Consider the following 25,610-nt stretch of genomic DNA (forward strand, 5'->3'; position numbering starts at 1 on the left):
CGACATTCTCCTACTCAAAGACTTGAAATTTCGAGCCAGCAGAGTATACGGAGTGGTCAACGACAGCAGCAGTAGCCCCGGCGATGAAAGCAAGCGCCAACTGCTGATGATTTGATCCGAGGTGAGCAAGGAGGAAAACAGCGAAAGCGGTACTGCTGGCCATGTACGTGGACGGCGGCAATGCGGTGATCGGTTGCTCAACCGTGCTCGCGGTCCATGACAGGCTTGACGCAACGTTCCGAGCGAAGGCACCGACTTTGTAGTAGCCGACGGATCACGGCTTCGCAGTACAAAAACAGTCACGTTTCTCCGCTGTGTTCAAATTCGCGAGCGCCGCGGCGAACACAAAGGCAGCGCCTAGGCAGCCAGACGCAGTTGTGCGGGCGAGCATGAGATCGAGTGCAGGAAGCCACTCCCCTGTCTTGCTGGTGGACAACACATTACTCTCTCCCTGTCAACTTGATCCCCACGACATGAGGCATCTGACGGAGTGTCAGACTCACTGCTGAAGCTGCTGGCCGGAGCCATCAGGCGAATTAGCAGACTGCAAAGGACCAGACAGCACAGTGTTTCATGCCCTCAGACGAGGCCTGGGTGCTCGTGACCGTCGTCCGCCGGATTAACATTCCGTGCGGATCCGTCGCATTAGGCTGGCTTGGACATTGTTGAGAGTTGACTTACACTGTGGAGGCGGAGGCTTCCGAGCTTCTACGGTACTCCGTGAAGGAGTTCACCGTCTATATCGTTGACCGCAGGCGGCATACGCCCAAATCCTGCCACAAAGGGGGTTCCCATGCAGTCGTGAGAGCGGCCCAAAACTGCAATGTAATGCTCTGCGTCGCCGTTCTTGAACTCTGTCGGCTTTCCTGCAGCTGCGATCGGAAGGGAGTTGCAAGCATGGTGGTGCTTGAGGCAGCTGATATCGGAAGCGCGAATGATCTGCTCCTCATCGGTGGTGTCTCAGAGCATACAACGCATGAGACTCAACGAAGGACAGCGCCCAGAGCCTCTGTCTCCAAGGCGGAATGCAGCGAATAGAGCACGCAGATGTTGTATGCAACTTGTCACCATCGAAGCAGCTCGTCAATCGCGTATCGAGGCTCACGATGGTCGAGGGCTGGAAGCGAATGGAAGATAATGCAGCCGTGATGAACGAACGCTTCCAGGGTCGGCAGACACGCACAGACATATCCGCCAGGCTGGACATCGATAGACTCTACGACTCTAGACACACACGCATGGGGAGTGACGATATCATCTCGACTTGGTGCGTAGAAGAGTTGCCACGATCCAGCTTGTCGCAAGGGAGATGTGGCATGGCGGTAGCTTCGTTACTGATCACGATGGATGCAGGGGAGCAGACATACCCCAAGCGAAGCCGCGGAAATACTTGATCGCGCACTGCTGGTAGTGAAACCTTAAGAGCCGGACGTCGGGACGACGATCTTCAGGCGGCCGGAAGCGTTCAGGTTTCAAAATCTTGCCGTGGAACCCTCGTAATGCGTCATCGCCAGGAGCGAAGACATGAACGATCAAGTCGGAGCCCTGGTGGAGCAGAATGTGCGCACGTCAATGACGATTGCCCCGCAAAGCAGCGGAAGAGTGACTGACCTTAGGATACAGTGCAATCTCGCCGCGATCGAAGGAATGGTGTAGATCGTCTCGGAGGAGCAAGCCATATGATGGCATGAACAGATAGCGAACCTCGTGTTCAAGCACCTCCGTGTAGTACTGGAAAGTGGTAAACGTATCAACGACTGTTGGCTTTTTTGGTCGGGCTCTTGAGCCGAGCTCACCTCAGGGCGAGATTGCGGCAGAATATGGGCAGCCGTGCATCGCTCGTACAGGGTGTCTGAGAGCAAGCAGCTTCCATCCCGAACCAGAAGGGCTTCGCGGAATTTGTTCTGCCAGTCAGAGGTTAGGAAAGGCCAGTCCGAGGGATGAGGGTACGAAGTGTCCATGCAGGGTTGCAAATTGTTTTCGACTCACCTGATTCGCACTAGACCGCTTCGAATTGCTCATGCTGCTCTCTGTGTCTCCCTCTACAGGAGCGCGGTATTTGTACTTGAATCTCGGACCTCTGCGTGGCCGGTGCGGCTCCGGGCCTGCCAGGTCGAAATACAGCTTGACGTCAGCGAATGATCGCACAAGTCGGTATCGATGACACTCACCTTCGCCCGCTAGGACCACATCCCCTGCACTGACGAGCTCTGAATCGTCAATGCGAGATCCATCCATCCGGACCAAAGTTCCCTCTCCTTCGAAAGCGTTCCGACACTGCTCCTTAACGAAATCGAACGATGGTACTCGTCCCAGCCGGATGAACTGCAACGGCAGCTCCAGCAAGGTCTGGCCTCTCGTATCACGGACGGTGAGGGTCCCCTCGCCGGACCACCACTGAGACGAGAGAGGGTAAGTGATACTGCCTTCCACTGGCGGCATCATCGCCATGATGCGCGTTGCAAAGAGGTCTCCGCCCACAATCCGCGTAGCCACGACGTGCGTGGCTCCGGAAGTGAATGTAAAGTTGAAACTCCGATCAATGGCCGGATCCGGATTCCCATCGTCACGTGTTGCAGCTGGGTGATGCGTGATACAGTCCCGGGCCGCGTTGCGGGGAAGCCAAAAAGGTCTCAGGATCTCAGAGACGATCGATACAGCTTGTCCGCATCCCACTTCAATCGCATACATTCGAAGGTAGAGGTTCAAGCGCGACGGAAACTATTCTGTGCGAAGCGAAGACTCTCGCCACCTGACCGGGGTCGCTAGACACAATCATCATGTTCTGGAAGGCCGGTTATCCAGAGAATGCGATGGCAGGCAAGAGTCGACACAACGCATTGGCCTTCGCCTGACACTGAGTGAAACGCTTTTCAGGAGATACCGTCAAGTTGCCTCACGGCCAAACGGCGCGAACATTCGAAATGGCCGTGCACGAGCGTGCGAACGTTGTGCGGTCGCCTGTCCTTTCCCGATCATCGCGGAAGCAGGGAAAGCAAGCGGTCTCATCACTCGCGCGACGGGGCAATCGAGTCTCTAAAGGGCTTTCTTAGTCTCCGTCTCTCCAGGCGCCCCGTTACCGTCGCGCCATGTCTCAGCTGTCAAATAATCCCACCCTCAATCTTGCGGCCCTTGGCTGCCGGGACAAGATCACAGTGCATCTTGTGGACGGCAAGGACCGCGCGTGACACTCTCGCGATGGAGGGCGGATCAGCGGACCTTCGAGGCCGCCGGAGTCGATGACGATCGTCAACGTCCAACACTGAACACTGGCATCCGCATAAAATGCATTCGCACTGCCGCCTACGTCTTGCGATGATAGGACGCATCGCAATGATAGGACGCCGAGGCTCCTGTCGCATCGTCATATTGATTCTCTCGGTGGACAGGCCAATGAATTTACCAGAACGAGTGACTTCGATAGCAGCGTACGTTCCGATGCGGACTTTACAGATGCAATGACCTCTCCGCGATAGCAGGGACTACCGCTCTGTATCGTCCGTGGACGAATCGCTGCTTGAGCAGCTACGCCTTGGCAGGTCAGTGGCAAGTCTTTTCACAGCCATCAGACGCATTTCAGCTTTTGCGACGCGGTTTCTATGACGCGTTCTCTGCGACGTCTTTGAGTCACCAGTCACGTGTCTTCACACTTTTTCCGCCCAATGAATGCGGGCGACAATGACACGTGGGACAGCAGATCGGCCCCGGGAAAAGGCCTGGGTTGAAACGTAGCATTTGAACTCGCTTTGCGCTTGTCTATTTCCCACGAGAACTGCTTTCGTCGTCCCTGACACTACCATCATTTCTCACAAGGCTTACGAGCATGGCGTTGCCACCGAAACCACCAACAGCCAACTTCCATATTGACACGCAGCTGCTCGCGCGTGTCAATGAGGCGAGATTCAAGCTCGCCGTCGACAGGGAGGCCGAGGACTCAGCGGAAAGCCAATATAAAGGCAGCAAACGATTTGCTGTGTACGGTTCTCTTGGTCCGGGATGTCCGAACCATTCGAAAATCTCACACCTGCAGGGCCGCTGGTACCACAACTCCTACGTGACTGGCGAGCTGCTGCAACAAGGTTGGGGCGCTGACATTGGTTACCCCGGCCTGCAATGGTCCTTGGATGGCCCATCGCACCCTGTTCAAGTCTTGGAAAGCCCGCTTCTCAATGACAAGGAGTGGTGCCTCCTAGACAGATTCGAAGGAGCAGGATACGTGCGGATTCTTGCACCAATAGTCACTGCGGAGGAATCCATCGTTGCCAACATCTACGTAGTGGCCAGAGCATCAGGTGCCTAGCGCGGCCGGAGAACCAATCTGAAAACCTCATCGCAACATTTTCTTCCCATCGCTTGCTCGGCCATTGTTCAAAGTTCGGAGCGACCATGGTAGGAGCACGGAGAGCGCGCCTTGCGCCTTCGAATGGACTGGTTTTGCCCGAGTCAAGCTACAGCAGGTTAGGCAGCCAGCAGAACGAAATGAGAGATTCTCCGCTGCCGTCACTTGCAATGTGCTCGAGAAGAGTTTGGTTCGGGCAACTCTAGCCGAAGCTGTCAAGCTTTCCACCAATCGACATCTCGCTACAGCCATCTGCAAAAACTCCTTTCCCCTAGCAGAAGCATTAGGTGCAGCACACTTTGCGGGCAAGCAGCGTGCCTACTTTTGCCTGATTCGGAGCGTTATGCGCAGCTTTGATCGCGGAGTAGGCGACTGCGTAGACCTAGCCGTATTTTGCGACGTGAAGGACAACACCTCCAATTACACATCTTCAGAGCGAGTGCAAAGTCACGTGCTGTAGGTGACCTCGAGGGTTGCCGCTCTCCTAAGCACCTCATCATCACTGCTGCTCGTCTTGTATGGGCTGACGAGCGCGACCTGAGCAGATCGTCATTGCGGAAACGCGCTCCCAACCCGGGTGGTCATGAGAACGACCAGACACGAAGCGCGTCCAGAAGCGTAGCGATAGCTTGAGCCGTCAGAGTCCGCACCGTGAACAGAAAGCAGACGGATTTGAGCGCATTTGACACCTAGAGAGATGTCTTCACCGTCGCCTTCTGTTGGCAGTCGAAGGCAAGCAAGCCAGCGGTAGAGCGGGTAAGAAGCCATTGGAGGACAAGCAGATATTGTATTGGAAAGGGGGCAAGATCGCGAACAATGGATCAGCACGGATGGGTTGATGTTGTGAGACTTGGCATCACGTCGTGCAAGGGTTGGGTCTTCTGGTGTGCTTTCGGCGGAAAGGAGCTGATCGCCGAAGCAAGGCCGCGACGACGCACAGGACACCAATAATGGTCGCCTTTGTCTTGTCGCTGTTCTGAGTGCCATAGCGCCAATGCTCCGTGAAATGGTCGACTGACCTGTGTCATCGAAGTATGAGATGCGACTCGGCGCGATTATTTTGCGCCCTGTGGGCGTCAGCAGACAAAGGATCTGGTGGCGTCGGAGTGACAATTGGTCGAGAGCCAGAGCGGGCGGGCACCGAGTGGCCCGACGTAGTTTTTGGCGAGGCCCGAAGCTTTGTTTGTCGCTGTCCTCGATGCGGAGCGACTTCTTGATGTGGCTTATCTTCGTCGAGATCGGCAAAGACCACAGGGGTCCAGAGGCTCCACGAGTGCGAGGGGGCAGCGCCGGATACAAAGGGGTCACTCAAATACAAGGACCATACGTTGATCAAGTCTGCATTGGCGGAGAGAGGAGACAGTGGCGGAGAGAGGAGAGACAAAGGAATACGAGTAAGGATGCAAGTGTCAGAAACATCGCTGCGCACCTCGCCGAGTGCACAAAGCAAACACTGGACGGCAAGGCGACGTACAAAAAGGCGACCCTCCAAGCCTCTGACATCAAGTCCACTCTGCAACCACGTACGCACAGATGGAAATCAGTCACGACGGCAACATGATCATCGAGCTGCACCTCGGGGAGATCCAGAAGATCAAGGGCGTCGACGAGTTCATGAAGAGCATCATCAGCTACGTGGATCCAGCGCGACACCTCGACGCCCCAGAGCGCGTCGGCCACATGTATCTGGCCTTTCTACTCTCGCTCTCCTACGCTAAGCTGGTAGTGAATCTCGGTAGCTGTCCTCCCTTGCTCATTTCGGTCGCCAGTCGACAATTCAAGGCGAGTTCGGGAGACGTAGAGTGCCTCACCAGCTGGCAACTGACTCTTGACGTTCGGCCTCGCACAGATCGTGACTGGCAGCTGGAGCTCGTCCGCGGCCGAGGAGGACCGTGCGCGCTTCTTCCGCCGACTGCCGACCCCAGAGAGCAAACTCAAAAGGAAGCGTGGTGGGGACAATCTCGACACCGACACAGAATTCTTCCTACGGCTGCAACAGAGCATATCCGATGAGCCGCCGATCGATGTCGAGCACGCGAAGAAAAGGCGCTTCGACAGCGTGGACAGTGAGGTACAGGGCCAAGACGGCGCAGGTGCTTCCCCGGTCGGTCCTAGACCGAACACGACACCGACGCAGCAGCTCGCTTCGGCGCTGACGGACGTTGGGCAAGCCGAAGCCACATCATTGACAGTGACACATCGAGTGAACCGCGCCTACTACGACCTCGGCGCTGCCTACGTACACTTCGCCGAGCTCACGTTCGACTCGTGCCCCTCTGCCAGCTCGTCTACCTTCCATCAACTCGTCTTTGGCTCCGTCGTCGTTGCGATCCGCGCAATGGCTGCCGAACCTGCCCTTCAGACCATGTCCGAGGCCGGACTCAAAAAACGGTTGGAAAGATCGCGCAAGTTTTTCGTACTCGTGGAGTGCTTTGGCCGAGGGGTCCTCGGTCTTGTGCCGCTAGTGTGCGTCACGCGCCTGGACAAGCTCAGCTTCGCAAGCATCCGCCGATACACGGCATTTGCATCGGCTAGCAATCTTGGGATGACGGTGATGACCAATGGCTCTGGTGGCACTGGGCGCTTCCTCAGGGCTCAGAGAGAAGCCGAACGTCACAGATCCGAAGGAGAGCGAGAGTTGCCTGCAGACAGCCTGTCTCCTGCAGAGTGATCGCGGCCTTCTTGCATCCGGCTTGCAGTGATAGGTCGGAAGGTCAGCATGATGTTGTGACGCCTTTCTTTGGAACTCTCACCCACGTTGAGGAAGACCTGCTGCGATTGGCTTGACCCTCCCAGTTGTGGCTCGCCACGGCTCATCGGCAAGAGGAGCGTAAGCGCCACACCACAGCGTCGAGTGAGGAAGCGGGAACGCATCCTGTTAAGCCCTGTTAAGCTCGGCGAGCTTCCCTGCTGCTATCCATGGCTGCATTCTGCGACGACGAACCATCGCTGAGTATGCGCGTACTGTGCATCCAATTTCACCGCTCGCGAAAATCTTGCCCAAAAGGAAGTCGCGCCCTCTGAGTGAATGCACGCCTTGGGACCCTTCGTGATGTTTGGATGATCTTGACGTTCAGCGGCGCAGAACTGTCATCCTTTCTTTGTACCCTGTCAGTCAAAGCGGCATTCCAGTCTACCTACAACGAAAGCCAGCTTGTCTTGTCCACAGCAGGCTGAGAGAAGCGCCCCTGGAGCGTTCGACAGCGACGAGCTGGCTTTGACGACGTCGCCACTCCATCGTCTTCTCACAGGAGCGCGAGATGAAGCAATGCTCTCCTGTTCGAGAGGCGCTGACAATGCTCGCTGATGGCCACCCGGAGACCGTATGGGGTCTGTCCAGCATCGATGAAACCGATCGAATGAGGGCCAGTAGCCGTCGTGGGTCTCGTCGGGCACGTGTCGTCGATCCCCGTTCAGATATGAAGACCACAGAGCTTGCCACACAGCCTCCCCAATCCTTGGACCTGCATTTCCAGCAGGATCCTTCTCGAGGTACAGTGACAGCCCGTCAGTTGTGGGCAGACTGTACAAATCTGCGATAGACTCGAGCTGGCCCTTGAGCGTTGTTCGGAGAGGTTGCACAGTCGCTCGAGGCACTGTCGCCCGGGTCGAAGAAGTCGCCCAAGTGGCGAGGTGGCCCGAAATGCTGAAGAACACAGAGAGCAATTCAGAGGCTCGATGGCACCGCAGTCAAGAAGTCCACCAGCACTCACAAAGGTGGGGTGAACACAACCAGACAGGGGCCTGTATATTCCTTCATTTCCACTGGCACGAGGAGCCAGCTCAACCCCCATTGAGGGTCATTGTAAGGCTGCCTATCACCACCGCGCAGATCATGCCAACTAAGGAGGCTGTCTCCGCCCATTTCCAGCGGAGGTCGACCCGGAGGCATGAGCTTGTGTCTGAGGAGGTGAAATCAAGCAGCAGTAGGCTTGCCAGTAGATGGAAGGTCTTCCGCAGAATACCTTGCAGCAAACGACGAGGACGCGTTGTAAAGCTGCGAAAGCAGGAACGCAAGCCCAGACGCGAGCAAGATCTGCCTGGAGGAGCTTGACGCGGGGTCCTCCAGCAGATTTGCCGCGCCACCGGCGGCTCAGCTCAGCAACGCGAGGTGCAAGGAGTAAGGCGAGGATTGGCAGGCACCTTGCCTTGAGACCGCATCTTTGCACAGGTTGTCTGGGGCGTGTGATACAGGTGGCTCCTCCTGGGTACCATCGCGGCGTGCCAAACTAACAGGAGAACTTCGCAGAGGCCTTACGCGACAAGATGAGACACTTATAGCGGACGCCTTCCGCCGCATGCGGCGTCCGTCCATCCAGTACCAACCTGTCGAGCGCGCTGGGAACGCCTCAGCGTCGGTTCTGTCCTTCCGATGTCGAATCGCGATCATCGATTACTCTTGCAAGTACGACTCCCGCAGACCACGCTGCTGCTCAAGCATTACCTGACAGGAGCAGCAGCGCGCAGGGCGCTGGGAACGATATACTCTTCCTTCGTATAGGGCGAAAGGAAGTGAGCAGCGCTCCCGGCCGGCTTGGCCTGACCCTAAGCACGGGCGCTATATCCACCTCGACTTGGACGGAGACCACTACGGACTGGGCCGGTACGACGAGCAGCGTCGCCTTCTTTGCTGCAAGAGCCGCTGCCAATACCCTTGCGAAGATGCAAACGAAGGAGACGGTACGTTCCAAGAGCTCAAAGTCGAACGGCGGTGGGACCAGCTCAAGCTGAAGCCCAAAGGTAAAAGCACGGCGAGCCCTCGGTGGCTTCATCAGCGGAAACAGTCGGCCCGCTGGGCAAGAATGGAGCACGTTCGCAATTGCAGGGCTGTCATTTGCTCTTCCTCCCGCTGCTGAGCCTCCTCCTGAGCCACCTGCGACGAGGAGCAAAGAAGCTTCGCCCTCCTCCTCTACATCAGCGTCTACTTCTTCGTCTCCATTCTGACCCGCAGCAGGGCGTCGCCCGCCTACAGCCACCAGCACGGAGATGCGCATTCGCTCTCAGCCGGGCCAGAGGACCATGATGGCCATCTCGGATACCCTGTCCAGCAGGCGGAGTAGCGGGGCTACGGCAACGGCAGCAGCAACATCAGCAGCGGAGCCGGTAGCCAGTGGCGTAGCGAACAAGGAGACCAGGTCGAGTTGGTCAGCCGTCCCGGTACGGGCAGCTACGAGCGCTACAGCCAGCGAAGAGGCGAAGGTGAGCGTCATCGCGAGCAGTGATGGAGAGCAGCAGGTATAGCGAAGGTAGCGAGACTGGGCGGGCGAGCGTGTGTTGTAGTGCTCGTGCGCGGGGAGCAGAATCGAAGTAGATCTCTCATTGATCAAGTGTAGCGGTCGTGCGACGAGGAGCAGGATCGAAGTCGACCTATCGTCGACCAAGTGCAGACTCCATGGAAAAAGTGGGGAGGTCACAGGAGGAAAGCTCGAGGGTCCGGTTTCGATGGGCTTGCAGCATCGAGCCGCAGATCGTGTACACGGCTGTATGCCACCTCGGGTCGCGCGCACGCACACGTCTGGATTGCCGTCGTAACCGCTCTTGCAGTGGCCTTCGGAGTTCGGAATGTCGTTCGGGTCCTGCTGGCCGGCAAGGATGGCAACAAAGCTGACGGTGGCTTGACAGGCTGTTGAAGTGATCGGAGGAGTCTAGGGGCTGCGAAATTCGGGGTTTTTGGAGACAACTTTGCCAGCGACATGGTAAACAGGCGGAAGAGAGTTCCCAGTCCGATCTCTGGTACGACAGCAACTTCAGCTTGCCCTCTGTCTTCGCGCCTAGAGCGGCGTGCCTATGGTCAAAACCGGCTCCAGGATTGGCAGAGGGGCCTCGAGGCGGCGAGGGAGAAGCAGCGAGGGGGCATCGTGGATCGCACAGTCCCCGACGTCAATGATTCTACTTTCGCCCTTGCGAACGGCAACTCAGCTCGTGTACAGCCGGTGTGAGTCATCTCAGCCACAGACGCGGACGGGTTATGGCGTTGGAATGACGGCGTTGCACAAGTCATTCCGAATCTCATGAGCAATCGCTTCTACTCCCTGCTGTCCCTGGCGCCTCCAGGCTTATGCGAGGCCGTAAGCGGCTGCTGAAAGGGCTTAGCGTCGAGTAGAGGGGCGTGCGCGCTTCGGTCGAATTCTCGAGCCATTGCGTCTCTACCGTGCGCATTGTTCTACTGATGGGCAACAGCAGCGAGAGTGAAAGCTGGGTGCTAGTACAGTGTACTTCGATGGAATCGAGGTGACCAAATGCAGCGTCTCATTCACTGGAACTCTGATGCCGCGCTGCAGCTGCCCGGTCTTGCCTGCCTTGACCACCTAGACTGCGCGAGGTCGATGACGCTTGCGCCGAGTGTAGCAGCGAAAGCTTGCATTGACGGACAAGAGACGATCTTAGGCCGCTCGTGAGACGTGTATGAGAGAATGAATGTATGGTGTGGGCAGGCTGACCTGAACTTGACGTGCAGTCCGCCTCGCCATCGCCGCCCGGGCCCGAAGGGGGGTTAGCGTCGGCCCTCGGTCCAATTTTAGCACAGGCATCGTGCTGAAGACCGCCGAAATGGCCCTCGACAATCGCTGCAGGAAGTGCGTCTCACGCGCGCGTGATGCGGGGAAACGGAACCTCGGTGGAGAAATCCTTCTGTCCCCCAACTCCTTCCGCTGCCCTATATCCCATCGTGAGAGTATTCGCTGCGGAAACCCACAGGCGCGATCGCTATCGACTGTCGTATCTTCAGAGTACAAAGGCGCATCTCACCTGCATCTCTTCACATGGTCAAAAATGCCCCGCGGCGCAGCAAAGTCGCCAGGGGTGCGACTGCCTTCGATCGTCTCGGTACTGGCCAGTGCGCCAGGAGACACCTTTACGTTGTCATCATGCCGAGTCTCTCTCAGAGATGTACCACAAGGAACGACGGCTTTCATCAACAATGATCGAGCGACGGAAGAACATGCGTTGCCCATCATCATAACAGCTCTCCCAGACATGTTACCAGGAGCTCGCCAGACAAGAGGTACTTCTTCGAAGCCGAATCGCGCTCTTTGCACTAGAGGGCCAAATCTTTGCGAAGCGCAGGACGCTTCGAGAGCCCCGACATCCCACCCGTATCCATACCTCGCTTGGACACCACTTCAAGATGGACCGTCCAGGCCCATCACCCTCGCACGGACAGTACCGCAATGCCAACGTCTCGCAGCGTCGGAAAATCCGGGCCGGCAAGTGGGCCGGCATGTCTTCGTCCCCACTGCGGCTGGTCCTTCGGACGCACATGCAGTACTGTTCAGCCTGAGATGTCCCTCGAACGACCGAACAGCAGATCGCAGGGAGGCGGTTTTGCCTTCGACAATCCCTCCGCCGCAATGGGCGGGACAGGCGTATCCAAAGATGGCAGAAGTTGATCGCTTCTCGTCTAGTCCATCAGTAGGCCGTCAAGTAGGCGACATCGCTGTCGACTACGACGGCAAAGATCCTCATGAACATCACGAGCTCGCTGTCATAGTAGACAGCATTTCTGGCAGGGAGCGGAACCTTCGGCAGGGCAGTAGCACAAGGAGCGGCTGGCAGAGACGAGCCCCGCCTAATATACGATCCGACGCTGTGCTCAGCAGCCGATATGGCCCTGGCCAACCAGCATCTTCTTTTCAGTTCTATACGCTTGGCGGCCAGATCAGCACGCTGCAAGCACGTCAGGATGCCAACGATGCCTGGCGGACATCTCAACGCTCTGGACGCAGCATTTTGAAGATCAAACGTGCGGGCGAACCATCGTCGTGTCTCGCCTGCGACTGCGTCGCCACGGCTGAATGGCGCAGCGGACCCACGGGTCCGAGGACTTTTTGCAATGCATGCGGGCTGCAGTATGCAAAGAGAGCGAGATGCGAGAAGCCAAGTGCTCGGTCATCGGTGGGCGACTTAGAGGACATTCTTGAAGATCTGCGCAGAGAGAGAGGTCACAATAAGCTGCGACAGCAGATCCGTCCTCGGGCATAGATGCGCAGTTCCTCTACATCTGTCAGACAAGGACTTTCTCGACGTGCGTTCTCGCTGACGAAGCAAAAGATGAGGATCTATCGGCTTTCTGACTTCTGGCGTGGACCCCTGCTCGTCAGCATGGAACCCTCATGGCGCAAGTCGGTGCGTTCAGTCGGCATCGCGAATGAGTTTCGGCCACGACGATGTTCATTCTGCTGCTCGATCTCCGCATCTCAGAGCAGCTGCCTGGCCTGCTTCGATTTTCATTCTTGTGCACAAACTAAGCCTCTACCCCTATGTTGAAGGTCACCCTGGTCGCATAGGTTGGCCGTGGCACCCGGCGGGCGGCTGAAGACCGCAGACTGAGACCATTCCAGGAATTGCCGTCGCTTCTTGTTCAACGAATGAGGTCGCAAGAAAGTACAGAGGTCAGATGAGGTGCGCTGGGCCGTAGCGCAAAGTGCTGTGATTTTCGTTGGCGACTTCACTTCCCTCTGAAGGGCATGGCCAAGTCCGCGGCGCCATTGACCTGCCATCGCCAAAGCGACATCGCTGCGTGGCGGACGCAAGTCGAGGCTGCCAAGCGTGCCTACAGCTGTTTCTAGACAGTGTGTGGCCGCAGTCCTTCTAAGCTCCAGGGCAGAGCGCCTCTGCGATTGCGAAGGCTGACATCACCAACCCGTGGCAGGCCTGGCTAGATAGCGAGGACGAAGACACAGAACTGCCTCTCGCGTCGCCTGCGATCCTGCTTGATGAAAAATGTCTGAACATGGCGGCGAAGAAACAAAGGCACAAGGAGCCTAGTACTGTGGCACTCGTCTGGTGGCAGGCCGTTGACGAGAGACCGTTCGCGCTGATACGGTAATGCTTCTGCGCGAGCACGCCTGTCCGCAGCGTCTGCGACAGATGGCGAGCGGACTCTGAATTGAGATGACCGGCCATCTCTCGACAAGATGGTCCCACTCGATGCAGACATGGCAGTCTGCGCTGCCGCTGCTGCTATCGCGGTGGCAGCTCCGATGCGCCGCCGAAGGGTTGCGTGGCGCTTGTCGCTTGCACGGCAGCATGTCCGCGCACGGTCCTCTCATTGCCATCAGTGTCACATCCTAGTCGTCCGTCGGTGTCACATCCTAATCGCCATCGATCGCCATTGCGCCATGCTACCAGCTGGATATGGGCATGATATAAAATTGGCTGAGGCGTCGATGACTTATCTTCCCCTTCTGCATACGGGACGATTATTTTGACACACGAGCAAAATGTCTCATCGAGCCGTCGTTAAGCACCTTCCCGCCGGCACCTGTCTTGGTGCAGGGGCATTCGGGAGCGTCCATATCGAGCACGTCGGAGGTGTCCAGGTGCGTACGCAAGCATCTGTGCGCTCGATTCTTGCTCGAACTGATCGTCGAAACTGCTCAGATGGCTGTGAAAAGGGTCAACGGGGCCGTACGGTCAAGCACAAGGGCGTACGCTCGTCGCGAAGCGGCTCTGCTACAACGGTTGCGCCACGACAACATCGTGGCCTTCCATCATTTCGAGGAACGCGAGACTCTCTCTCTCCTGTCGATGGAATATTGCGCCGCAGGCGACCTGCACAGCTACATCCATGATGTACCGTGAGTCAACGACAAAGAAGCGTTGCATGACCGAAAGCTGACGATCCGGCTGACCAGAGACGAGCACAAGCGCTCCTCGGACTTGTGTCGAATGGCTGCTGAGCTTTTATGCGCTGTGCACCACTGTCATTACGGTATGGGTCCCCACTACCTGCTGCACGGCGATATCAAGCCGTCGAATGGTAAGCCCTGCACGAGCTGGCAGCCATCTCGCTGGGTCAGTTCTGATAAAACATGACCACGTGGTCGCCTTTAGTGTTGATCGCAGCAGACGGCACCGTGAAATTAGCCGACTTTGGCCTGTCGAGGCTGAAGATTGGCGGCCACCTGGAACGATGGAACTTCGTCGGCGTGAGTCACCATCTCGACAAGACGCTCAGTCGGCGAGGCACAGAGTACACTACATGCAACCCCATTGAACGACCTGAACCCCCCTCTGCCCCCGCCAAACTCCCTTACTCTCCTCTTTTGGCTCCTTGGTTCCGTTTACTCGCTCAGACGCCAGGCTACACAGCTCCAGTGAGATTGTTCGACGATCTTGGCCCATTATTCGCGGCGATGTAGCTGCTGATCAAAATCTCCGGTCGCAGGAGATCCTCCGGCGTTTGCCTTATGGACCAGCCAGCGACGTTTGGTCTTTCGGTTGTACCTTGTACGAGCTCTTCACCTCCAGGCGAGTGAAAGCGAGATGAACGGTGTGCTTTCGCAGTCGCTGTAGCTGACAGCCATCGCAGGATGCTTTTCCAAGAGGTGCCGGCTCTGTCGACGCGGACAAAACAAGGTCTGCTCAAAGATCCCTTCTACAAAGAGGCTCTGGCCTTGTTGTCTTCGGACTGCACTGATTTGATTGAGTCAGCTACAAGAGCACACGTAGGTCGCTCGATAGCATGCATGGCAGGACCGAACAAACCTTTCTGACACCCCGACCACTTCCGATCAGGCGAGTGAGCGGCCGACGACCGCCGCACTACTGGCTCAGTCTCACATTCTGGTATGGTTGAAGAATTCCGTTGCTTCGGCAGGTGTCGTTCAAGGTGGCGGGCGTTCTTTCGAGCGACGAGGCGGCCACATCGAGCTACGCGAAGACTGCTCTTTTCAGCGTGCGGCAGACGGGCCTGCCGACGCTATGCAGTCCACGATGTGCCAGCCAGCTCCAATGCCCGGCAGGACCCACAAAGGCTTTCAGGTGGAGCGCCAGGTTGCTGGCAATGACTGCCAAGAGGGCGATCGTCTGGTGGGTCTGCAGAGTCAGTATTTCACCGCCATGCCTCGGCCGTTGGCGTTCAGCACAAAGTCGGTGAGACAGAATTTATCCAAGTGAGTTCGTTCCGCGAGGAGAAAGGGCTGTCTCGAATGCTGACCTACTGAGATCCTGCCGCCCTTTGTTCAGAGGCTTCAAGAAGCTGAAGTTGGGATAGACCTCTCCCGACGCAGCGCCTGCAAGCTGTACACTGAAAATTTTGGAATCGTCTGTATTAAGAGGTTGCGCGTCCGATCGCGAATGAAAGGATCCCGTCCTGTTTGACTGCTTCACGTCCACACCACTTTCTTCTGTCGCTTGATGGCGCCATGTACGCGCCATCGACGCCAACGACTTTTGTTGACATTGCGGCTCTTTGCGTCTCATTTCAAAAGGCAGACGGCCGCGCTGATCATAAGAAGAGATATTCGGCCGGGTGGTGTCTCACGAGATCGCTCTTCGGCTGAACCCTGATGCTTGATGCGACCATCTCGGGACAGCGGGGCGAATGTGCTGTCAGTCGCGCCTGTGACGGCCAAAGGGACCTACGTTGCTGGTGTCGAAGTGGGAGTGCAGGCGCTGACCAGCAGCTCGGCTCGCCCTACGCACTGAACAGACTCGTGGCGTCGTCTGATGAAAATTCAGCACCATCAGGTGCCTTGTCGTGTATATCCTTTTCTGTCCATTGGGCGCCGGCGACAGCTTACAGATTGTAGGGGGCAGATTGGCCACTCAAAGCACAGCGGGTTTGAAGCTGTTCCTGCAGTGTAGCGACCGAGGAAAACAAAGCAGTTCAATACCTAGCGGAGCCCGAGTAGCACGGAGCAATTGCGCCCGGAGATCGACGAGGGCCCTGACATTACTTCTCGGAGGCGAGGGCGGTCAACAGGGGAGATGACCGTCTGAAGGGGTTTTCGGGCTTGTCCTGTGCGCTCTTATCCCCCGCATCGTACAGGATGGAAATCGTGGACCTCAAATCCGCAATTGGCCAACATGACGCAGATCGACGGCATGCCAGAAGGTATGCGCAGCACCGTCAGCTACAGTGTGTCGATTCGACTTAAATCCTGAATACGCTCCTCGGAGCCAATCACTTGTACAGCATCTCGCTCGCATGCTGTCGCCCGCCCGGGTCAGAATTCTGGCGGAAGGCCATGACTCATTAGCAGCTTTTGTCGCTTCTGCCCGTCAGCGATAAAGGGCGAGGATACGCTTGCCGCCGCTGAGCTGCCCACCGAGTGCCCAATTTCCTTCGCAGACCAGGGTTGGAAGGTACCATTGCTATGCAGTAGAGGCAGACTTCACTTGAATCTCCTTGTCACGCCATCGCCACGCTATCAAGGGTAAACGCTGCCTCGAGGGTCCAGCCTTCGATGAAACCTATGCGTCTCATTGACAGAACGGACTGACACCTCTTGCAGCGACAATGGGGAGCGTTGGCAAGTCCTGCGAGCACGAGGGAAAGCTGCGAAGAGAGGCTGAGGTGGACGCCAATGGGATCCATGGCCATGCGAATGTCTTGAGTGCCTTCCAGAGTGCTGCTATCATTGAGCTGAGAACGAGACAGTAGAGCGATCGGCAGCATAGAGTGGACTTGCCATCTCTGATGTCCGCTCCTCGGTGCCTTTCTGGCAACATCTGCCGGCTCTGCAGAGTCGGTAAATGACTCGTCAGATACACGGAAGCTGTGTGCCCTGAGAGGCAGGCGCTATGCCGCGCTTCGGCAGTATGCGAGGCCTGCCCGTGCCCTACGTTGTATGAGATGGGCTCATTCATCGCCGTCAAGCGAGAAAGCTTTGATGACGATGGCCCAGCACATGCTGACTCCGTAGGCCAGAGGTACCGGCAGCGCGGTACGCTGTTGCCGGAGGAGTGCTTGCCAAGCGAAGATGAGCCGTCACGCCGTTGCTTTGACTGACTCCACGTTGCTTTCTCCGCTTGATCACAGCCATTCACTGCGACACAACTGGAGAGTGAATGACCGACAAATTTTCCGTTGCGGCCCGCGACGGCCTCTGGGAACAGGCGCTCCTGTGCTTGCCGGCGCAGGGCTCGCGACTGTAGGCATGCTGGACCTCCTGACAAGCCTTGACGCAGCAGCGCAAGCGTGAGCTCAGTGTGCGAGTCTCTGAGTACCCTGCGGTGAGCCGCTTCGTGTGGCAGAGGTCAAAGGCGCGCGAGAAGGGTGGCCCTGTAGTGCGGAACAAGCTCCCAGATCGATCCAGCAGATCTAAGCGTAGCCGATATGAGCCATTCAGCCGTGATTTTCGAACCACGAAGACAAAGAAGATGCGCAGACCATCCATTCGACCAGCTTGCTCTTTGCCACGCGGAGGTAGCCATGTGATGAAGGGACACTGCACGACCGCACCCTGTAAAGCGGGGCTTCCATTTTGGCCGCATCTGACGCCTTCGAAAGGCTCACTTGCCCTCGCAAGTCGCACACTCAATGCGACTTCGAGCAGACCTGCGAATGCCCTGTGAACAGAGAATATGTAAGGAAGCCGGCAGCGATCATTGGAACCTGGTCTCTGTCGTAATGAAACCGCTTGTCCTGAGCCTTCAGCTCGCAGATGAGCGGATGGTGGAGGCGCAAGAAGTCTTGTGGCTCGCCTGTTTTTCTCCTGGGGGAAGCTTCCGCCGTGAGGGTGCTGAAGTATATCCAGGTCAAAACCAGGCTCAGAACAAGTTACGTCAATTCCATAGACCTTTGCTGAAGTGCGCACGCTTGGGAGACCGAAAGCACGCTTTTCAGAGTATCTTTGATCAGTACTTCGCCACGGGAAGAGGCGCAAATCGCAGCGAACGAACGCACCTAGCACTGGGGGAGGGCGAGTTGGATAATGGCGAGCCAACGAGCATTCTGAGCAACACTTGCTGTTGGACGGGCGTAGGTTGTTGCGAAAGCAGCGGGGGCCGAGTTAGCGGGCAGCGTCTACTAGACGCTTCGGATGCAAGACAAGCGTACGGCGGCTCCTTCCGCCGCTTGCCTCTTGTAATTGTCATCCCTTCGCACTTTGAACAGAGGAGGCTCACTCTCCTCTCGGAGCGGGGCATCCATGTTGACTGCTCGACCGGCCTCTACGGTACAGGATTGGTGGACCAGATCGGCTTGGTAGCGGAGTTTGAGCTCCGCTTCAGGCAGTTCAAGCAGAGAAGCGATATCTTGACTTCTGCGCTCGTCGATATTGTGACAACTGTGATCACAATCTCGTATGAGGGTACGTAGCACGGCCGATTACAGACGCCGAGGGGCTATCGCTGGCTGCCCGCGCGGCTCAGGGGCAGGGAGCTGGGAATGAATCCCGTGGCAGCTTAGCGACGCCCGGAGTTGACCATTGTTTGGCCGCTGTCTTCGCTGATGGGACAAGTCGGGAATACAGTACCGCGCGGACGAAGGCAGCCGGAGACCGCCCCGGGACCCTCAAATCTTCTGCATTCCCCACAACGCTCTGAAACGGGACAATCAATACGAAGGTGCGACTTGCAAGCTCTTGTCGGATCGATTGCAACGCGCTGTGTTGCTCACAACCCAAATTCTCGGCCGGCAAGCGGAGACGACCAATTTGAAAGCAAACACCCCTCCGTCACCCTTCCGGCATCCGCTGTTTTGGCTTGAGTCCAGAGGCAAGATTTCTGTATCACGGATGCACTCGTGAGCGAGTACTGGCTGGCTGTCCCGATGCGTCAGATAAGAGCAATTGCCTGGCTGAGTGAGCGGGGTTGGCAGATTCCTCGACCGCCTTAGCGGCAATGCCCTGCGCATCGGCGTACTTGGAGCGTTCACAAGCCCTTGCCCGCGACTACGCGCCCGCCCACGACATACCGGGCCCCAAGGTGGCGTTTTCGCCCCGCCAAAACAAGTGGGCCACTCCAAAGTCCGGAGCTTCCATGTTGTTGAGCTGGCTGGACTACGAGATGCGCACAAGAGGGGCAGCGGGTGTCGTCTCTGTCATGTTGCCTTGCTCGTACGCGCATTCACGGATCAGGCGCAGAAGGGAATAGAGGGAGGAGCACTGCATCGAGCCGCACGAACAGTCACGTCGATCGCATGCCGCCCAGGCTAATGATCGCCGCTCACTGTTCTGGCAGGGTGCGAGATGTGCGCTCTTTGCTGCTACCGAAGATCTCAGACGTGTGCCGCATGGCACCCGCCGCTGTCCGAGCTATCCTGGATTGAGGCGGTACCGGCCAGACGAGACATTCAGTACGTCGTTCTTCCCGCGTCTGAGCGTCGATTAATTCGGCTGGGTGTAAACCATAGCTCCGTCTTCGGACCAAATTGCAGCACACATGCGACTCTCGACCCTGAGCTTTCATCAATGTGTTGGCTGGTCGAGCTTTCTCGCGCAGGGCCGCGGTACTACGGCTGCCTAAATGCAGGAGCGCGCTCTAGCGTCTCTCTGAGCTCAGTAAGCTCGCAGTACATTGTCGAGGCCTCTCAGACACTGCGTCCTAGTATTGCCTTTGCCCACAGGACTCCGTGGTTCCCGGTCGTCTACACCCCGGCTTGCGTCTTGACTCTCTCTGTCTTCTCTTTACCCCTTCTTCGACGGGCCGAGATCGCTGATCGTGGCCGATGATCCTGGGTACAGAAGCCATCGAAGTCGCTATGAGGCACGCGGAGTCGTCGGGAAGCTCCCTCACCATCTCTCCTTGATGACTGCTCTAACCAGCTTTCTTCATCCCTGTTCACACAACAAAGGCCCTCCTTTACAGTTTATTTTGCCTTGTGGCGTTTGGCGTCTCCGACACATGCCGACGTTGCCTCTCTCATGCTCATAGAGGAGACGTTGGCAGCTGCCGAATACAAGGCAGAACGTCGACGTCGCCAGGTCAGAGAGGCTCAAGCTCGTGTGAGTTCACACCAGGTTGAAAGGTGCAACAAAAGCGTGCCGCTCAAGCTGACACGGCCCGTGCTTGCGTTTCGTCCTTCCAGTACCGAGACCGCAAAGACCGTGAGCTCGAAGAGGTAAGCACGGGGCCATGCTGAAAGTCAAGGGCTGAGACGCCGTGATCCGTCAAAGGCACGGGGCCATGCTGAAAGTCAAGGGCTGAGACGCCGTGATCCGTCAAAGCCGACATTCTAATTATCCTCCTCCTTCAGGCACGCCTTCAGGCACGCCTTCAGGCACGCCTTCAGGCACGCCTTCAGGCGGGATCAGTGTCTTCGCAGCTTCATCGATCGCGTCAAGAGAATGTATCTCAGCGCGCTCGTTTGAGAGGCTACGAGACCGTGGAAGATGTTGCTGGCGGCAGTGGCGGCGGCGGCGCCGAATCGTCAGATCGACCACTAAGGCTTCGCGTACGATCGGAATCTCAAATGACTTCGCCGACACTTGACCAAGCGAAGCCCTCGACTCAGCACGCCGGTTCCACTGCCATTGCTAGCGGTCTCGATGGGTGCAGCCTGGCTGGAGGGACCGGATGTCGTACCACGGTGCAGGTCACTTCTCAGGGTCGGGATCTAGCCAATTGGAGGCGTTTGGTCTGCCAAGGCTCAACGAGACGACCTTGTCAGAAGGCTCGACGAAATCGCCGTCGAGCTCATCGTCGTCGTGGACGCACCGATATGGAGTGCTCAGGTCGGCCGGACCTCCCAGTCATCGACAGCACAGCTTACCGGAGCCCATGTCAGGTCGACCGTACAGCTCACTTGAATCGCATGCCTCATACGCTGGATCGGATGAGAGTGTGTGACTTTGCGCATGGGCTCAATGGACACTGAGAGCTTTACGCCCCTGGGCCAAACTGCCTCGTTATCAGATGGAATGCTATCTGATCATCTGACCAATGAGACTCCTTTGAATGACATGAGTTGGGCGGCGGAGGAAACGACTGCGCAGTACGACCGACATGATGCAAGGAGAGCACATGCCGGTTCTCCACAAGGAGCCTCATTGATGGCAATGCCCGCCAGGCCTGTCCAGCAGCAGCACCAGCACCAGCACCAGCAGCGGCGAGCAAACGGCGTGCAAGCATGGCGCCCAGATGCGCTCCAGCATGTAGCGTCGCATCAACCATCGTTCGTATACCAACCACTCTCGCTGGAACAACCAGGCGTTTCGACAGGCATGCCATCTCAGCCATCTTCAACGAGGGGCTCCAGCCAACACCCGCATTCGCCAATGGACGCCGTGAACCTGTGGCAACGACAGGACAAGCGTCGCTCGTAGTGGAATGCGATGCTGTGAGACATTGCATCCAGACAGCAACGTGTAGCTGGGCGCGCACTGAGAATTGTGGCCCGCTAGACGCTCGATGACTTGTCACGCGTTGAGCTGGGCATTTGCCATGTCGACCGGGCACAGTGGCGGGCGAGCGGAGTGGGATGTGAGGCTAGTGACGTGATCAAAGACGACTTGGATTGGAGACACACCCACTGATAGTCTATGTGAGCTGATTTTGCTAATAGCCATGCGCTGTGATGCCAGTGGTCTCCTGTTGAAACGGATCCGTACCACTGTCGAGAGGGACGACCGAATTGACCACGTGGCGTCATCGTGGCCTCTGCGCTTTCCGAGTCGAGGCAGAGGTGGGCCGCACTCAGCGCTCAGTTTGTCTCTCTGTTTCCATCTCCCGCACCCAACGACACGAACATCCTCAGCTCGAGGCAAGGCGAGCAATCTCTGCAATGTCTTGGAGAAACAATTGACAGAGGACAGGCGAACACGTCGCACCGCTACAGAATGCCCGTCGGTGGGGCGGCGGCCGCGGCGCAAGGGGAGCCAGCGATGGATATGCGCCTCCTCCGATGGCCACGTCAGCATCATACGGCCAAGACGCAGCAGCAATGGCAGCAGCTGCCAGACCCGCCGAGATTGCAGCAAATCTCGCCGGCGGTGGCGGTTTATATTCTATATGGGGGGTTGAAACGAGACCGAGCAGGATCGGATGGCAGCCCCGCAGGAGGAGATGATGGTAAGTTGTTCACTACATGCTGCGTGTTGCCCTGGATCAAGTCTTTCTCCTTCTCTTATACTTTCCGCTCTCTCTCTCCTAGCGCCGCGCAAACGACGCTCTCGATGGAGTGATGCTGCGCCTATTACAGGAGTAACGACGGCAATCCCAGGCGTCGTCAACGTCGCTGACTTGGACCGATATGCCCCCCCGGTCCGCCTCGACGAGATCTCACGAAAGCTGCAGACAGGCGACGTTGTACCACCACACCGCGAGCGTAGTCCATTCCCTCCTCCCATCTATGATGATCAAGGGCGTAGGACGAACAGCAGGGAGGTCCGCTCCCGCAAGAAGCTCGAAGACGAGCGCGTCCAAATCGTCGATAAGCAAGTCAAGCTCAACCCGAACTACCGCCCGGGAGGTGGTTACTAAAACTTTTGAGACTCTCGCTGCATCACGAGCGATACGAGCTCTTCTGCTGACCCGCTCCTGTCTTGCTACTACCCTCTTCTCAAGGCTGACTGCGCTGCCTCTACTTCGAGGTTGGCGCAAGACAGGCGTCGCTAGCACCTACCCCTTGGCTAGCCCGAAGCGAGCATCAAAAGGAGCACGACGTGCTTACTTTGAGTGGGCTCAACTCATTTTATTTTCCTCCAACCGCCCCCAACATCTTCCACTGTATCGTCTTCCTCACCAACCGCTACTGTTTACGCTTCTCGTGCTAACAAATCACTCTGCTGACCTCAACGCGAGAGTCCTTCGCCGAGTAAGACTGATCTCGCACAACAGCGTGCTCTACAATCTTGACTGTCGCTCCTTCACCTGCTCGTCCCCGTCAGCTGCTCAAGTAGGCCGCAGACACGCGGGCACCAAGACTGGGTAGAACTGTGTCGCGCTGCAGAGTGAGATCCAGCGACAGACGACTGACTGTTGCGGCCGGCTCAAAGGTCCGGGAATACTTGCGAGACTCTTTGCCTGCCTTCCCTCGTGACCATGCTAGCGCTCCCTCCCCTCGCGTTCCATTGCAAGCCAGCTCCAAAGTGCGCCCTGACCAGCTATGGCCCGTCGGTCAAAGCTACGTGCAGAGCAGGGTGCGAATCTCCGTCCCGGTGAGTCGTCACTGTTCGTCTTGCTGCCGTGGCTCCGACCTTTCCTCGTTCGCGTCTTGTTTCGATCTCTTCGCTCCTCAGAGGGCGCCTGCGATGAGGTGACGTTGCAGAGTAGCAAACGATCCCTGCGCAAGTGCTGAGAGCACCAAGTCATCGTCGATAAAGACATTTGCAACAAGGGCGAATACCAGTACATGCAGCGGCGAAGCGTACGTACGGGGCGCCAGGAAAGGAAGGCCCAAAGGGCAAGATAGAAAGAAAGAATGCGGAATAACGCGAAGAGAGATCGCCTACTTGACATAACGATACCTGACCTTCTCTGCCGCCAGCAAGAAGATTGAGATCTCCCCAGACTTCTCGATACTTCCAGCGCTATTAGCGCTATTGATTCCTTCCCCAACCTGCAAGCCCATCTTGCCCGCCTTGAGCGACTCACGCACAATGATATAACCCAGCGGCCCTAGATCGCAGTTGGCACAGAGCAGGTACTTGACTGTCAAGGCAGGACCAGTCGAAGCGGCGGGAGCGGAGGTTGGATCGCTGCCGCTCGGTGTGGAAGGGGAGGTTGAGGAGGCTGTGTCGCGCTGCGGGCTTGTGCCGTTGCCGCGGCTGACGGGAAGACCGGAGCCAGCCCCGCCACGGCCAAAGGGCGCTGTGCCCTTTTCTCCAGGCGGGGAGGAGCGCCGTTCTGGGGAAGCGGCTTCGGTCGCTTGGAGTTGCTGCCCTTGCTGCCGCTCTTGTGACCACCGCCGCCGCCGAGGAATGTTGAGCGGCGGATGGGGGAACGACCCTTCTACTCGCGGCAGCAGCCGCAGGCGTCGTCGCCCCGCTCGCAACAGTTTCTGTGGTCTCATCCTCGCCAGCGCTCCCCGCTGCATCGCCTCCGCCGCTACTTGTGGGCATCCGCCGCTCGGCGTCTTTGCTAAAGGCGATATTGTCAAGGCTCGTTGCGCTTACCACGCTCCAGAAGGGTCGGATAGGCGTCAGGCACTCAATACTAGGCGGCGCTCCGGGAAGAGTTCTCCTGACCACGTCCCTCCTCTCCTTCAGCGCGCGGATATGGCTCGCCGGAGCAGGCGGGGGCAGAGGAGTGGGTGGCAAGCCGGACCATTGAGGCAACCCAACGTCAGGCTGCGAGAGCGGACCACTCTCTGCAAGCTCCCACATAGCCATCCCCTTTGCGACCAGCTTGCATCTGCACTCCTCCCTCGGGCAACAGATTGCCGCTAGGTTCGTTCCTCCCCCTTCACCGCCATCCCCGCCCTTTGCTGCTTTCTTCGCCATGCGCTCCTCAATAGCGAGGAAGGCGTCCTCGACGAATGTCTTGCCCGCTAACGTCTGGCCCAAGATGGAGGAGAAGGGCTGGCTCAGATTGGTGCCGAGCTTGTACGAGATGAAGGCGAAGAAGGTGGAGAAGTCGGAGAGGGCCGCCAGGAGGTCGGCTTGAGTGAAGCCTGCGAGACCGACACCTTTCCCGTTGCCTGCGCTTGCTCTCGCATCACCCCACCTGTGCCGCCTATGCCGTCCTTATCACCCGCGCCGCCCGCGCCGCATTCCTCGAGCCCATCACCTTGCCATCATACTTTGTTCTCGCGCATCGCTTACAGGCCGAGCCTCGGGTTTTCCCTCCTCCCACTGAGGATCGCTACTGGTCACAACACAAAGACGCCGCCAAAAAACGTTCAGGTTCTGTCCGTGGTCTATGCGCTGCTGAGCCGTCTCTCCCGACGTCAAGGGGCCAGGGAACGCAGCAGGCGGCGCAACGGCGTCAAGGCCCAAGTCACCAGCGTTGGCGCCCGACGACATCGACAATCTGCGCGTGCCATCGCACGACGACGACTCGAAGCCGCTCGACGCCCGACTGCTCGCCTGGTGCTGCGATGATGTCGAAGGCGCCGTGCCATCAAGCGACGATGATTGCGACAAGGTTGAGGGCTTGCCTGTCGCCTTTTCCAGAGGAAGTAGAGGAGCAGAGGAAAGAGGAACAGGCGGAAGAGAGAGGGCATTTTTGACGACAGCAGCGGACAGACTGCTCGCTACAAAGGATTGGTAGAAGTCGTCGACCTCGTTGCCCGGAGACGCTGCTGGCGGCGCGCTCGGCCGAGCGACAGAGGTGAGAGCGTCAAACGAGGTAGGCACCGACGCTGAAAACGACGACACTGTGGTGCTGAGTCCAAAGAAGTAGGGCGTTAGGGGTAAGACGCCACTCCCCGCTGCCGGCACAAGGCTCTCTGGGTCGAAGATGCCTGAGGCTGCTGGCGAGGACCACGGCCGCGATGTTGGCTGCATGGCTGCAGTCGCCATGGCCGACTGCGCAGGGCTGCTGCTACCTTCGGCACGTCGTTCCTGCAGGCCCGATGCAACAGCGCCTGCGGTGCTGAACAGCAACGGCGACTGCCACACGTTGCGCGTATCGTCGCTGACCTCGTAGCTCGCGGTGCCCC

General features: G+C 57.7%; 9 protein-coding genes across 9 annotated transcripts; 5 read left to right on the forward strand and 4 right to left on the reverse strand.

Moving 5' to 3' along the window:
- Positions 1-708: 708 nt before the first annotated feature.
- Positions 709-2,451, reverse strand: BDZ90DRAFT_263363 (hypothetical protein; the record flags this gene model as incomplete). The annotated part of the gene is made up of 6 exons (XM_025508605.1): positions 709-872; positions 1,368-1,545; positions 1,612-1,731; positions 1,797-1,904; positions 1,990-2,105; positions 2,172-2,451. 6 exons carry the CDS (start codon positions 2,449-2,451, stop codon positions 709-711), a joined length of 966 nt encoding a protein of 321 aa, XP_025358960.1.
- A 1,144-nt stretch (positions 2,452-3,595) lies between these two features.
- On the forward strand, positions 3,596-4,313 carry BDZ90DRAFT_127656 (hypothetical protein). Its single transcript, XM_025503347.1, has one exon. It carries the CDS (start codon positions 3,824-3,826, stop codon positions 4,298-4,300), a length of 477 nt encoding a protein of 158 aa, XP_025358961.1. The 5' UTR covers positions 3,596-3,823; the 3' UTR covers positions 4,301-4,313.
- Positions 4,314-4,740: 427 nt separating this feature from the next.
- On the reverse strand, positions 4,741-5,599 carry BDZ90DRAFT_127716 (hypothetical protein). Its single transcript, XM_025503349.1, has one exon. It carries the CDS (start codon positions 5,324-5,326, stop codon positions 4,889-4,891), a length of 438 nt encoding a protein of 145 aa, XP_025358962.1. The 5' UTR covers positions 5,327-5,599; the 3' UTR covers positions 4,741-4,888.
- A 179-nt stretch (positions 5,600-5,778) lies between these two features.
- Positions 5,779-7,424, forward strand: BDZ90DRAFT_276394 (hypothetical protein). Its single transcript, XM_025508923.1, has 2 exons — positions 5,779-6,061; positions 6,189-7,424. The coding sequence occupies exons 1-2, from the start codon at positions 5,873-5,875 to the stop codon at positions 7,008-7,010; spliced, it is 1,011 nt and encodes a 336-aa protein (XP_025358963.1). The 5' UTR covers positions 5,779-5,872; the 3' UTR covers positions 7,011-7,424.
- Positions 7,231-8,341, reverse strand: BDZ90DRAFT_127651 (hypothetical protein). Its single transcript, XM_025503346.1, has 2 exons — positions 8,053-8,341; positions 7,231-7,985 (listed from the first exon to the last, which is right to left on the reverse strand). The coding sequence occupies exons 1-2, from the start codon at positions 8,229-8,231 to the stop codon at positions 7,451-7,453; spliced, it is 714 nt and encodes a 237-aa protein (XP_025358964.1). The 5' UTR covers positions 8,232-8,341; the 3' UTR covers positions 7,231-7,450.
- A 3,729-nt stretch (positions 8,342-12,070) lies between these two features.
- Positions 12,071-12,232, forward strand: BDZ90DRAFT_207093 (hypothetical protein; the record flags this gene model as incomplete). Its single annotated transcript, XM_025503975.1, has 1 exon — positions 12,071-12,232. A coding segment is annotated over one exon (162 nt), but the record flags the coding sequence as incomplete, so codon positions are not given.
- A 1,170-nt stretch (positions 12,233-13,402) lies between these two features.
- BDZ90DRAFT_128085 (kinase-like protein) lies at positions 13,403-15,000 on the forward strand. The gene is made up of 7 exons (XM_025503351.1): positions 13,403-13,659; positions 13,721-13,917; positions 13,975-14,099; positions 14,174-14,268; positions 14,416-14,436; positions 14,508-14,569; positions 14,652-15,000. The coding sequence occupies exons 1-7, from the start codon at positions 13,561-13,563 to the stop codon at positions 14,833-14,835; spliced, it is 783 nt and encodes a 260-aa protein (XP_025358966.1). The 5' UTR covers positions 13,403-13,560; the 3' UTR covers positions 14,836-15,000.
- A 6,741-nt stretch (positions 15,001-21,741) lies between these two features.
- BDZ90DRAFT_276396 (hypothetical protein) lies at positions 21,742-22,654 on the forward strand. Its single transcript, XM_025508924.1, has 2 exons — positions 21,742-22,078; positions 22,161-22,654. Exons 1-2 carry the CDS (start codon positions 21,847-21,849, stop codon positions 22,487-22,489), a joined length of 561 nt encoding a protein of 186 aa, XP_025358967.1. The 5' UTR covers positions 21,742-21,846; the 3' UTR covers positions 22,490-22,654.
- An 802-nt stretch (positions 22,655-23,456) lies between these two features.
- BDZ90DRAFT_228931 (hypothetical protein) lies at positions 23,457-25,512 on the reverse strand (the record flags this gene model as incomplete). The annotated part of the gene is made up of 3 exons (XM_025504852.1): positions 23,457-24,083; positions 24,124-24,673; positions 24,737-25,512. Coding segments are annotated over 3 exons (1,953 nt in total), but the record flags the coding sequence as incomplete, so codon positions are not given.
- Between the last annotated feature and the right edge of the window lie 98 nt (positions 25,513-25,610).

The sequence above is a fragment of the Jaminaea rosea genome (assembly GCF_003144245.1).
Source record: "Jaminaea rosea strain MCA 5214 unplaced genomic scaffold BDZ90scaffold_21, whole genome shotgun sequence".
Classification (NCBI taxonomy): domain Eukaryota; kingdom Fungi; phylum Basidiomycota; class Exobasidiomycetes; order Microstromatales; genus Jaminaea; species Jaminaea rosea.